The sequence below is a fragment of the Brachycentrus maculatus genome, unplaced genomic scaffold (genome assembly GCF_059751285.1).
Source record: "Brachycentrus maculatus isolate JH-2025_06_01 unplaced genomic scaffold, ASM5975128v1 h1tg000104l, whole genome shotgun sequence".
NCBI classification, from domain to species: Eukaryota; Metazoa; Arthropoda; class Insecta; order Trichoptera; family Brachycentridae; genus Brachycentrus; species Brachycentrus maculatus.
The window spans coordinates 1,345,804-1,359,886 of NW_028280858.1; the positions used below are offsets into that span (position 1 = coordinate 1,345,804).

The following is a 14,083-nucleotide window of genomic DNA, read 5'->3' on the forward strand; positions in this document are numbered from 1 at the left end:
ATGAGAGTTGAACACTGCAATATATCGTTCCGAACATTTTTAATTTGTTGCCGACGGATGTTAGGGGTCAAAATAAAATATGGAACAAAGGCAAAATAAAGGAATGGGTAAATGATCAAGAGTTAATTTTATGAAAATTGTAAAATGTTTATATTCTTAATTTTTCTCTATTTTTCGTGTGTATATTAGGTTAAAATGGTTAAAAACGATAAAAAATGTATTCAAAAAGAACTCCACCGACAAGACACACAAGGTGGCTTGGTGAGTCTCTGCAAAAAAAATATTTAAAATTGTGATTTAAATAAATGTATACAATTTATGTTACGTTAATTTTGGCAGGTTTAAAACTGTACATTAATTGAGTCATCAAACTGCATTCTTGGTAACAATGAGGAAGTTAAGTGGTGCCAGAAATTCAATTTCAAAAACAAAGAAAAGAAACAATGTTTGTCTTGTAGAATGCAATTTGTGGTCTTTATTATGATAGTCACTACTTCTATAGCAGTTAAATTTATCTTCCTCATTTGAGAAACTGTACGGAAAATACGGTTGTTACTGATGTCATATTTAAGCAATTATATAGTGGGAAAAGATATTATTATATATCTCTACATATCGTTCACTCCTTTCAACAACGGCATATATCAAAAATCTTCAATTTTCAGTTGTGCTATGCAGTTCTGTTTTCGGAATGCCCAGAAAATGTACTATATCCCAGCAAAAACGGCATATTTTTAACTTAATATTTTACCCGCTACGGGCAGAAAGTGTTGTTTTTGCATTTTGAAAAAAATGTATTGTTTAATTATTTTTTTAAATAAACTAAATATTTTTCAAATGGAGAAAAAACATTCAGGTTTAACCTAAAAAGATCTTTTTTGTTTTTTATCGTTTTTTGATATATGACGTTGTTGAAAGGAGTGAGCGATTTGTGAAACTGTACGGAAAATACAGTTGTTACTGATGTCACATTCAAGTAATTATATAGTGGGAAAAGATATTACTATATATCTCTTCATTAATTTTTTAATAGAAAAAAGAAACTGTTTCCTATTACAGCTAATATACACTCTGCATGTAAATTCTAGTCTATCAAAAATACACCGGTAATCTACCCCACAGAGTGTCAAATTCTAGCAAGTGCGGTGAATTTACCATGTTGACAGCCTCCGGGTAGATGGGTTCCGTGAGCACTCCTCGCTGCACGGTGACCAGCTCCACCATCTCCATGAGAGCCCCCCGCTTCACCTCCTTCCACTTGAGGTCCGACAGCGGCTCCGAGGCAAAGTCAAACAGCACGCAGCACTGCCGCAACTTCTGGATGAAGAGCTCCTCGCGGTCGTTTGGGGATGCATCTGCAAATATAAAAAAAACAACTTATGAATTTAAACTAGCACTAACCCTTAGATGCGTGATTTTTTATTTAATTTTAAAAAATCTCTGATAACAATAATAATAATAATAAAACCCTTATCCGCACCCCAATGGTGCATAGGGCACTGTGTCATATAAACGCAGTGTTATCTTGATCGTTTACACATGAAGGAAGGGTGATCAGCCCTCCGCTTCAGGTACCAGTCCATGGTAATATTGAATAAATATTACAGTGAAAAAATCACTTATATTTATTTCACCCCCCTTGGGAATCGAACCCGGGACCTCCAGAACGGTAGCCGAGCGTGCTGACCATTACACTACGTAGGCGGACATAAATGATAACAATAACTAAATGTTAAGAAAGTACTCACAGCAACATCTCGGCTGTCCAAACTCAAAACACAGTAAGGGACATTTTTTTTGTAGTATGTTTTTTTTTGCATTTTCGGACTAAGTGGATTCTACTTAGTCCAAAAATGCAAAAAAAACATACTACAAAAAAATGTCCCTTACTGTGTTTTAAAATTGGACAGCCGATCTAGTTATTTTATTTTTATTTGTATGGGAATTGTACAGCTTAGCATTAAAAAAAGTATATAATAAAAAATAGTGACATCAACAATAATAAACATTACAATACATTAACAAAAATAGTTACATCAATTAAAATAAAGCCAATTGAACAATTCCACATTTTTTTCAATATTTTCATACAATAGTTGTTTCTATTATATATAATTACGGTTTTCTATTTGACATTTACGTTTGGTTACGATTCGTTTGAAGATTGCTTTCAATATCCCCTTTTCTCTATAGAACAAAATTATATGAAATGAAAATAAATACGGTGAAGTCTAATTTTAGAGTATTTTATTCATAAAATTGTAAGAGGGGTTGAATATACGCTGTGACCTCCGGTCGGCGTATTTACAAACCATACCACGGCCCAGCGCAACGCCGCAGTTTACATAGCAATTTGGGTATTATTTGAGTACATACTAATTCTACTGTGACTATTGCTTTTTCAGTTATCTGATTGGGATGGTGATTGTTACATTTTTCAACTTATACTTTTTTTCATAAAATTTACGAGACTAATGTGGTTGGTAATAGAAGCAGAGGAAGACCGAGGAAAACTCGTCAAGATCGAGTATTTGAAATGCTTGAAAGTGGCCAGGAGTCGGAATAATCAGCGGGTATGGCGTTCTATTCTCTCTATCTACTCCTGCAGGGAAGCGGCGTGATGGTTAGTTAGTTAGTTAGTTTTATATTTCTTTACAGCTTTTTTTTCAAGTTAAAGTCTTTTTGTGACAAATTGTCAAATATATTCGGAGCAAAACGCAACCAAATTAGTGTACTGATTGGTGCGATTAGCTCTGAATGATGAAATCAAGTAACGACTTGCTTTGAAGAAGTCGTTATTTAATTCGGTTACCCATGTCCATAGTGAAAAGAGAAAAATAACATCCCTTATTTATTATTATTATTATTAACTTTGCAAAGTTAATAATAATAATAATAAATTCGGATAATTTATATAGCGCCATTTTCGTAAAATACTACCTCAAGGGCGCTTTAAAGTTATTTATTTTCAAGTATCTACAATATTAGGATTGTTTTTTTTTTTAATTATATACAAAGACAAGCTAAGATACATTCCTCTTCGTATTTAAAAAATGCGGATAGTCGAAAATATTAAATTTGTAAATTTATTTATTTACAAGTACCTACCTAGCCAAACGGGATTATTTTTTTTTACAAAAAAAATAGGATTCATTCCTATTCGCATTAAAAAAATGAGGATAGTCAAAAAGATTAAATTTGTAAATATATTTATTTATTTAAGAGTACCTTGCCAAATGGGATTATTTTTTCCATAAAAAAAAACAAGCTAATGTTCATTCCTTTTCGCATTTAAAAAAAAAATAGGATACTAAAAAATATTTCAGTACCTACTCAAATCGCAACTGAACCGCGGCGAAGAGCTGTCTGCGCCATTGTATGGTTTGCGAATACGCTTCCTGTTGACCTGGTATCGCAAAGGTCACGTTTTGGTAAGTAATAATAAAGTTAAAATATCGCGTTCCATCTACCAACCCCTATATTAGGGGGCGAATGGCCCTTGTTTCAAACCCTCGACCGATTACAATCTCTTTATATAATACTAATTTAGCCCTAAATTTAAAAATACTAGCGTTTTAGAAGGTGGATACCTAAAACAGCACGTAAATCAACCCCTTCATATAAATGAGAATGTAAAAAATATATATTTCAAAAATATATATTAATATTTTTATTAGAGAATGGAAAATAGAACAATATTTTTTATGTAAAAAATTATTCATATCTCACACATTGCCGTATATCTCAAACAATATGTAATGGTTTAAGTGCGATAGGAAAATGAAACTCATTTTCATTGTCACACATCTTCGATGCGTTATAATACCATCAATTTTCGGAAATTTAAATGCATATATCGGGTGTGTTTGACATTTTCACACAACAAAACGTTAATTTTTCATCTAACATTTGCCAGAAATTTGATTTTAAAAAAATGTTCTTCTTTTCTTCTAACCCTTATTCGCATTCAATGGTGCATAGAGCACTTCATCGTATTGATGTAGTGTTATCATGATTGTTACTTATATAAACGCAATGCAATCATTCGCTTCAGGGACCAAACCAGGGTGATAAAGATTATAGTGTTAAATCACAAATACTTTTCACCCGGGACCTCCAGCAGGATAGCTAAACACGCTAACCATTACACCATGGAGGCGGACAAAAAGTTTAATAAGTTTAAATTATTTGCACTAATAAAAATCTGATGTTACTTGAACAAGCTAAGGCATGGGAAATGTGCGGAAAGTGCGGTAAATACAGTAATTATAAAAATTTCTACTCATTGTCGTAAAAAAAATCGTAAAATGTAACGAAACGATCTGCGTTTATATGGATTTAAAGCATATAGGATACATAGTGACGGTAAGTTACTAGATAAATAATGATTTAACTAGATAACGGTAGGATTAAAGAGATAGTAAAACGTCGGTTAACGTATAGAACTCCGATAGCCAATATTCTGGCTTTTGAACGTTTGGTTGCCAGCTCCGATAGCCAATATAGTGGCTTTCCCGAGCGGTAACTTTGAACCTTGGTTTTCCCCATTTACCGATAACATTCTGTGTCTTTTATTTCACAGTGGTGTTCATCAAGGTTTAAATATTCTCTAAAATGTTTTAATATTTAAAATACATTAAAGGATTAGCTTATATATTGTTTCTTAGAATTTGGTCGTTTTTGGGCTGCTTCGTATATTTCTGTGTGCCGTTTTATTTGGTCAGTCTGTATCGGTACATTGTTCGCGGCGGAGCTCCTCCTACTGTGGTGACCATTATTCTGTGAACTTTTCAAAACTAAAACTATTGATTTTTTAAAAAAATATTTTTATCACAATGGATCGATTTAAAGAATGTTCGGAAGAAAGTAAGGAAACGACGTGTTTAGTAATATTAGCAAACATAGTGAAATTGTAAATCAAAGTGTAAATAATATTGAATCTTAAATAATACTTGTGAAAATATTGAAGACTTCCAACCTGACTGTGACTGTGATGATGACCTTCCATGATTCCAATGAAACAGATAATAACGAAACACTTGAAAAAAGAGTTGAAAAAATGAATGGATTTATGCAACATTTAGATAATAAATGTGGAGAATATATGATACCCCGTAAAGAAATAGTGGTAGACGAATCTGTAGTCAATTTTAAAGGCAGGATTTGTTTTAAAACTTATAATCCAAACAAATCAAATAAATGGGGAATCAGGATATACATTTTGGCGGATTCGGGATCTGGTTATATTTATTAATTTATTCCATATTATGGTGCCGTAACCACAAATAGCTTAATTAGACCTGATCTTCCATTTACATCAAGAATTGTTTTGCACCTTTACAACAATTTACTAATCTCCATTCCTGAAGCTGTAGGTAATCATATGTTTACTGACAGGCTATATACAAGCCCGCAATAAGGAGAAGAATTGATTTAGTTAAACACTCATTTAACAGGCACAATAGTGACGACTAGAAAGCATAACCATTGCCAATAAAAAATGCAAAATTGAAGTCTGGTGAATCAATAACTTGTGTCAAAAATAACGAATTACTTCTTGGTTGGAAGGACAAGAGAATTGTAACATTATATACTAATCACTATTCAAACGATTATAAAACAGTAAGAAGAATAATGAGAGGTGGCCAAGAAGAAACGATAATAAAACCGAATATGGTTATAAATTACACCAAACATATGGGAGGTGTGGATACTGTAGACCAGTATATTGCCACCTACCCATTTTTGAGAAAAACTTTGAAATGGTGGCGAAAATTATTATTTTGGAGTCTTGAAGTTTCCGTTGTTAACTCATACATTTTATATAAGGAAAAACAAAATCAAACAAACTTAAAAGTTATGACACATCTTGAATTTGTTGACAAACTTATCAATAAATTAGTCGAAAATCACATAGGAGGATTAAACTGTACAAAAGGCAGACACTGTCTCGATCCAGAACAAAGATTGGATGGAAAATTTCACATAATAATACCTCAAAATGAAAAAAAATGTCGTGAGTGTGTAGTGTGTTCGGATAGAAAACAACGAAAAAGGACCATATACTATTGTGAAACTTGTGACAGAAAACCTGCTATGTGCGTTGGACAGTGTTTTGAAAAATATCATACCTTAAAATTTTATAAGTGATTAAATTAAGTATAGTGTTAAGTTATATACATTTATAGTGTTAAGTTATATAAATAAAAGTTATATATATATTTTTTTAAATATTTTTTTAATTTGCTAAAAAGTGTTTATACTTGTCTCTTCAAAAACACCGTGTACCTGGAAAGATTCTTTCACATGCTTGCTCCGCCTATTGATACGACCCATCTGTTGTTTTCGGTGCCATATTCAAGTAAGTAACATGTAATAACCCAAAACTAGAGCCAATGAGTTGTTTGGAGGATAGATATTCCCGGAATACAAAGAGCTAATAAACAATTGATTTACAACCTCGGACCCAAACGCCCGAACTCGCAATAGAGTGGTCACAAAAACATCGTTGCAAATATATTTCAAATGTTTCTAACAAAAAAGACGCTTCTTTTACAAAATAAGTACCTTTAAATTTTGAAGAAATATATTCCTCGTCATATTTAAATGGTTTAGTAATTACATTGATTTAAAAAAACTGTGTTTAGTGACTTTTTTCGAATAATGTCGTTCTAATATGTTATCGCGTTACAATGGTTACCCCACACTAGAAATAGGTTGTCACAAAAGAATGAGTGAAATAATAATATATTTTTTTATCTTTTAAGGAAATTATGTTTACTTTTTTCAGCCCCAGAGTAGACTACTGGTCGTTAGTAAATCCAACAGGAGTGCAAAGTGTTAAATGTTTCAGATATTATTTTTTTTAAATGATGTGCAAAAAATATACCGGTTATGGTACCGAATAATTCGTTTTGACTTGTTAAAAATCCGTTTTCAAAATACATATTTATGTATTTATTCAGTGATTATTTTTAATAACGTTTTACGCGATTCATATTCGCTAGTATTATGAAAATCAGATGGAAGATGATTTAATTTTAAAAATATCCGCGACTTCCGGAATCAGATTTCGGTTCGATTAAACGGCAGTTAATATCGACGGGGTAGCCGTAAAAGAGGCAAAGTAAACAAAAATATTTTATAAATACTTCACACGTGTGCACGCGCGACCTTGCGCGTTCGGGAAGCCAAAATCCTCGAACCAGAGGTAAACAACACACAGTCGTTAGAAAAAGGGCGTTCCCTTTAGTCAAATTCATAGATACGAGTCAGATACGGGCAGTGGCGTGCATGGAGAATTAATTAGGGCAGGCAGTAGACTTCTTCTTCTAACCCTTATTTTTATTTGTAAAAAATTCGCACCCAATGGTGCATAGGGCACTGCATCGTATAGAAGCATTGTTATCTTGATCGTTAAATGAACGAAGGAAAGGTGATCAGCCTTCCGCTTCAGGTCCAGCGTCAGCAACACCAGTCCAGGGTCATATTAAAGAAATACTAGACTGAAAAATCAGTCATATTTATTTTGACCATCTTGGGAATCGAACTCGGGACCTCCAGCATGGTAGCTTAGCGCGCTTACTACTACATTATGGAGGCGGACCTCTACTATCTATATCTACCTAGATAGTAAGTTAAGCTAGTACTTACTACTTAGTAAGGTAGGGTAGGTACGGTTGCGTTTTTATATGTCACGCGGGTAAGTTAGGATAGGAACTGCTTTTCTGCCTATATAGAGGGCACGCCCCTGGATACGGGTATACTGCGTATTAAATATTTGAAGAAGACCGAGGAAAACTTGGCATGACTACTTTCGGTCAGGTCGGGAGTCGGAATAATCGGCGGGTAAGTACGAGGAGCTAAGCTATGGAGTAACTTTTTCTATATGAGATTTCAACGGGCGTGGTTTTTTTAAAGATCGAGTATTTCCTCTTTTCCCGGGTACTTTCGTTCGTATTTTCACCTCAGACTCTCGAGAGAGTCGCTTTTCCTCGTAAAGCTGACATATTTCAAGATAAAATAATATACAAAGATGTTTTTTAACTTGCGTAAGTACGCGTTAGAGGGTATGATTTGCTATTTTCTAAAAACGTTAATATACTCGTTTTTTAATTTGTTAAGAAGGCCCAGTATTCGTTAAAACGCAACATAATTTTCTCTAAACCCGGTAACATTGGACGTAATTATTTTTTTTCTGCTTAAAATACCGTTTTTTATGGAAAAAAATAGTTTTTCTCGGAAATAAAAATACGGGTTTGAAAAGAAAGAGTTATTGAAATGTAAGGAGTTATAGATTTTTTTGAAAATATTAACCTTTCCTTCATGTGTTAACGATCAAGATAACACTGCGTTTATATGATGCAGTGCCCTATGCACCATTGGGGTGCGGATAAGGGTTTGGAGAAGAAGAGAATATTCTAAAAAATAAACACAAAATCCAATATACACTCATAAAAAATGAGCGTGAAGACGCGTGCAGCCCTGAACGCGGCCGAGCGCATTGTCAGTTAAACGGTTGAGATCTAAGCCTTAACGATGAATATGGGAATGTTCTACTCGACATTGTCAGCACTGCTCGATCGCTTGCATTGTGACTCGACATTTATATCGTCGTGTGTCCCTAGTTTCATACAATCTGTCCGACTTGAGTTTTGATCTTTGATCTTTGACCTTTCCCCTTTTTCCTTTTCCTCCCTCCCGTCCCTCTTTCAGGTATTTTCTCCAATTCACAATTTTTGCATTTTGTAAATGGAACAGTACATGTACACTGTGTAATTTTTAATTTAAGTTTTACCTAGTAAATACCACTATTTCTTAAAATCTATTGCGACACGTGTTTCGATGCATTCCGCATCATTTTCAAACACCGTGATCTTACCACAAAGTGACTGCCGAATCAATTAATGAAATCAACTCATTTTATTTGAATCATTCGACTTATGTAACTATTTTGCGAAATTCCAAATAAAAAAGTAATGCTCTTAAATAAACGTTTTCAAGTAATTAATTTTGGCGATAAAAAATGTGATTTCGCATCGCTTTCGACGGAGTTGTGTCATCGACATTTCTGTATAGTGATCACTAATGAATATCTAATTTGATAAATATTATGAATATCCAATTTTATAGATGTTACGTATCATTCAACTCTATCACATAACCGGTGCAGCGTGAAAGTCCCGAAGAATGTGACTTTCAGCATCGGTCGGACAAATTGCAGTTTCAAATTGAGCATAAAGTTATATTTGGTGAAATGTATTGCTTAATCTGGCTGACGTCACTAAATAACTCTAAATAGCGAATTTGAGCAAATTAAGTATGTTAAACTTTATTATGCTGTTAAAATTGCAAAGCCATAACAAGATATATTATTTTAAACCGTACAGTATTATTTTGTTTCAAAAGATTAAATTACTTTGTGCCTTTATTTAATTTTTTTTTTGTTATTACTGTTATTAATCAATTATAAAAATATTATTCACGTTTATGAGTAGTACAGTTACCTACCACACCTCATAGTCCGAATTACCACTTTTTTATCACAAGCTACGAACTTTTAGTTAAAAGGAACGTCTAAAAAGTGCATACATTTTATTGTGCTAAATCGAATTTTACATTATTTTTTGACATCTCATCAAAGATGAAGAAGAATATGGAAGTCTGGGCATTTACGGGGCTGACAACCCTTATAGGCTGGTTTGAGTGATCACTTTACACACGTGTAACATTCACCAATTCTACCTATTGTTTACAGCCACACCACTCAAATTCTTGGAAGTATTAGAATATTATAAATCATAGAAGAATTATTAAAAAAAATATTTGTTAATTATTGTAATTTTAATTTAATTAAAAAAAATGTTGTAAAAGATATATGGCTGACTAAGTATTGCACCCACCACTTAGTCAAGCTGGATTTTTTATTTATTTATATGAACTAAATTTTATGTGCTAAAGAAACATTTTTTAAAGCGAAATACTTGTTTCATTTGATACCTTCTTTCACAAACTATTTTTTTGGCCACATCTATAGTTGAATTAATAGATACACAACTCCCAGACAAGTGGATGAAGCTAGATTTGTGAACAAAGATTTGGACAAACTCAAAAATATTGTGAAATAATATTTTGACTCTGATAAAGCAATATCTCGTAAGCCATTAGTCAAAATTTACACAATACGCAAAAAGAATCTGCATAACATCTAGATTTTTGTGTTATATTTGGATGAATATATATTTGTAACATAAATTATTATACCAAATATAACACATTTAGATGTAATGCACTTTTTTGCAATCAGTTTTCCACGGTAACTTTGCGTCGTTAACTAGTTTTCAATCCTCGCGAAACACATTAGTTTAGATTTCACACTTCTAGCATTGTTAATTTTTTCATTTCTTATGCAAATGTGCAACGACCTGGCAGTCGGAATGACGAGTAAATTGGTCTCTACCGCATAATCGCGCCGGCTACTTGATGCAAAATATCTGTCGAAGAATTGCGAAAAAATATTTTTTAAATGCAAAAATAAGCAGCTTCTTTATGGTGAAGAAATTGTAAAAAATATTAGCAGTCTAATAATTTACCCAAATTATCATTTCAATTCACACCATTTTGAGCGTGTTCAAATACTTGTACACAAACATGGGTTTTCTGCGCTTAAAAGTAATTTTTTTTTTTATTCCCTGTATGTAAAAAATAATCCATTTATTTATTGACTTGGCGTTTAATTTGTAGAACTCCATTTTAATTTATGTATTAATTTTAAATCAATGATGCGTTATTGATAAACTAATAATTACATCTACATATAAAAATTCTTAAAAATAATATTACCAACAATTGTATTAAAATCTCTAAAATATGGCCATGTCAATAAATTCTTCCTTTCCCAGAAAACAAATATAAGGGTACATACCTACATCCCCCATTAGCTACTGTTGTCTCCCATAAATTATTGCTGCACATGTTAAAACTGTCACTTAGAATTGTATAGCTACATAAGGACCGTAGTCCATTTGATCTTCACATTCGTTTGATAATGCCCTAACAAGGCGAAACAATTGTCACAGTATAATTTTTTATGTGTTTTTTGTTAATAAAATACAACTTAGTAGACTCAAAAAATCTGTGTTTGATTTAAAATTAATATATAAAAAAATAATAATAATCCAGTAATACATCCAAATAAAAGGATATCTGCTCAATAAAAGCTGATCAGTGTGTTTTTAAAGATATAAATACACATACTCATTATCAGCAAAAAAAGCATGCTATTATCGAGCAATTGCTATTTAGCAGCATGTGTGTACGCACATATGAAATAACCATGCTCATCTCGAGCATGCTGAAAAATCGACAGTATTTTCGAGCATGCTACCTGCATCGCAGGTGAAAGGGACGTACTCTGAGCAAAGGTTGGCTTATGAGCATGCTAATATCGATGTTTGTAAACGAGCATGCTTATTTCGAGCAAATGTTTACAGATAGGGAGCATGCTGCATTGAAAAAAATTATTTTTTTCGAAATAATTACATACAATATGGTTTTCAAAAGAAAAAAAACATTGAAAGGAAAGGAGTTAAAACATCGTATAAAGATTGTTTCTTTATGTGTATTCTAAAAAAACAAAAAATATCCAGTATACATTATTTAAAAAAAATCAGGTGTGAACAGACATGTAACCTCTCCGGTGGTCGGCCGGTGATTGAATATTGTGTTTACGTTGTATCCCCTTAATTGGTAGCATGTGTATCTGTACCTTAATCTAGCGTTACCTCGGATAGAAACCCGAAGTATAAGACCCTGTCTTCGTGTGATTAACGGTCAAGATAGCCTCGCATCATTTTAATACGTGCGGATAAATATAGGGTCCGCCATCTAAAGTTTTTTTTTTCAACTAGTGCTTATTTCGTGAATGGTAACACTTAGCTCATGTCTGATTTGACAGATAATTAGTTTTATCCTTCCGCTGAGCGAATATGGTTGTGTATACGCTTGAACAACGCTGGGAAATATTGCGACATTACTTTGAAAATCATGGTAATGTTGCAGAATGTGTGCGAAAATTGCGTACGGTTTTTGGAAGAAGAGAAGCACCGTCAGCTCCGTATGTTCGTTATCTTGTGAAAAAAGTGAAAGAAACTGGCATCCTCATCGATAAACCAAAGCGTGAAAAGCCAAAAACAGTGCGTACACCCGAGAATATCGATGTTGTGGCAGAAAGTGTGCGTGAAGCGCCATCAACATCAATTCACCGTCGTTCTCAACAATTGAACATTTCGGAGACATCATTGAGACGAATTTTGCATAAAGACCTTGGTATGACGCCATACAAAGTCCAATTGGTTCAGGAGTTGAAGCCAACTGACAATCCAATGCGTTTTCGCTTCGCTGAGTGGGCCTGCGATCGACTTACAGAAGATGCCGATTTTGCCAAAAAAATCATCTTTTCGGATGAAGCTCATTTTGATCTTGGCGGGTATGTAAACAAGCAAAATTGTCGTATTTGGGGCACAGAAAACCCGCACGCATACATTGAAAAGCCGGTACACCCAAAACGAGTCACTGTTTGGTGCGGATTTTGGTCCAGAGGCATAATTGGGCCATTTTTCTTTGAAAATGAGCAAGGAGTGGCCGTTACAGTCAATGGCGATCGTTATCGGGCCATGTTGAACGGATTTTTGTTCACAAAAATTGAAGAGGAGGATATTGGCAACATTTGGTTTCAACAGGACGGCGCTACGTGCCACACAGCCGAAGCTACACTCGATGTTTTGCGCCCTGTTTTTGAAAAAAAAAAGTTATTTGGCGGACCCTTTAGAAGATTGAGAATATCCCCAAAGGATTTCGGAGAACATATCTATGTAAACGCAAATTAGATGACCGATACAAATTTAATGTGACGTTGCAAGAGACTTTCCGAAATGGGAACAAGAGATTGAAATGGAAACTAGAATCGATGAAAATTGATGGTTTCCGTGATCATCCCCACCCCCGTCCGTCTCCCTTACTCGTCAATCGGGGTTAATATTATTAGAAATCTAATGTACTAAAGTGCCTTTCTTACCGACGAGTAGGAAGGGTTGAGGCAGTAATCGAACAAGGTTTCGTTGCGAAATTGATACATCAATATAATTAGAAAAAATTACGACCCCGATAATATCAAGAGTGAGATATATATATATATATATATATATATATATATATATATATATATATATATATATATATATATATATATATATATATATATATATATATATATATATATATATATATATATATATATATATATATATATATATACATATATATATATATACATATATATATATATATATATATATATATATATATATATATATATATATATATATATATATATATATATATATATATATATATATATATATATATATATATATATATGTGTGTGTGTGTGTATATATTAAAAAAAATATTGTTGATGAATATCTGGCAAATATTTAGGGGAAATAAAATCGGTGAATATATTTTCTTACTTCTATATTTACGGAGGGAAACATGGATCTGGCAAAGGAAGGACGAAAGCAGAGTGAACGCTGTTGAAATGCGCTCCCTCAGACGAATGTGTGGAAAATCATTGTATGACAGAATTAAAAACGAAGATATAAGAAAGGAATGTAGGGCTGAACAAGGAATAATTGAAAAGATTAGGAAGAGTACTTTAAGGTGGTATGGACATGTGGAGCGAATGGATAACGAGAGAATGACTAAGAAAATATGTGTGGCGAATGTGAGCGGGAAAACAGAACGAGGACGACCGAAAAAGACTTGGCACGATCAGATCAATCAGAACCTAAAGTCTGGTGGTGTCAAAAGTCTGCGTAATCGGAGGGCATGTATGACTAGATGTATGGATGTGATGATATGGCGTTCCATCCTTTCTGCCTACCCCTTCGGGAAACGGCGTGATGGTAGTAGTAGTAGTAGTAGTAGTAGTAGTAGTATATTTACGGTACTTATATTATATATTTGGCGCTAAATTTGTAGAACTCCACTTTTATTTATGCATAGGGGTCTCGTATAACACGCG

General features: G+C 33.3%; 2 protein-coding genes across 5 annotated transcripts in view; one reads left to right on the top strand and one right to left on the bottom strand.

Moving 5' to 3' along the window:
- The window catches only part of LOC148310225 (iron-sulfur cluster assembly 2 homolog, mitochondrial), a 221,700-nt gene that overhangs the window by 27,700 nt on the left and 179,917 nt on the right, over positions 1-14,083 (top strand). The gene's annotated exons all lie outside the window — the stretch shown is intronic.
- Positions 1-14,083, bottom strand: part of LOC148310227 (serine/threonine-protein phosphatase 2A 56 kDa regulatory subunit gamma isoform-like) — a 114,372-nt gene that overhangs the window by 9,453 nt on the left and 90,836 nt on the right. For all 4 annotated transcript variants that reach the window (XM_088258857.1, XM_088258856.1, XM_088258858.1 and 1 more), the window contains one exon: positions 1,156-1,355. In XM_088258857.1, the coding sequence (XP_088114983.1) occupies positions 1,156-1,355 (200 nt within the window). The remainder of the gene's footprint in view (positions 1-1,155; positions 1,356-14,083) is intronic.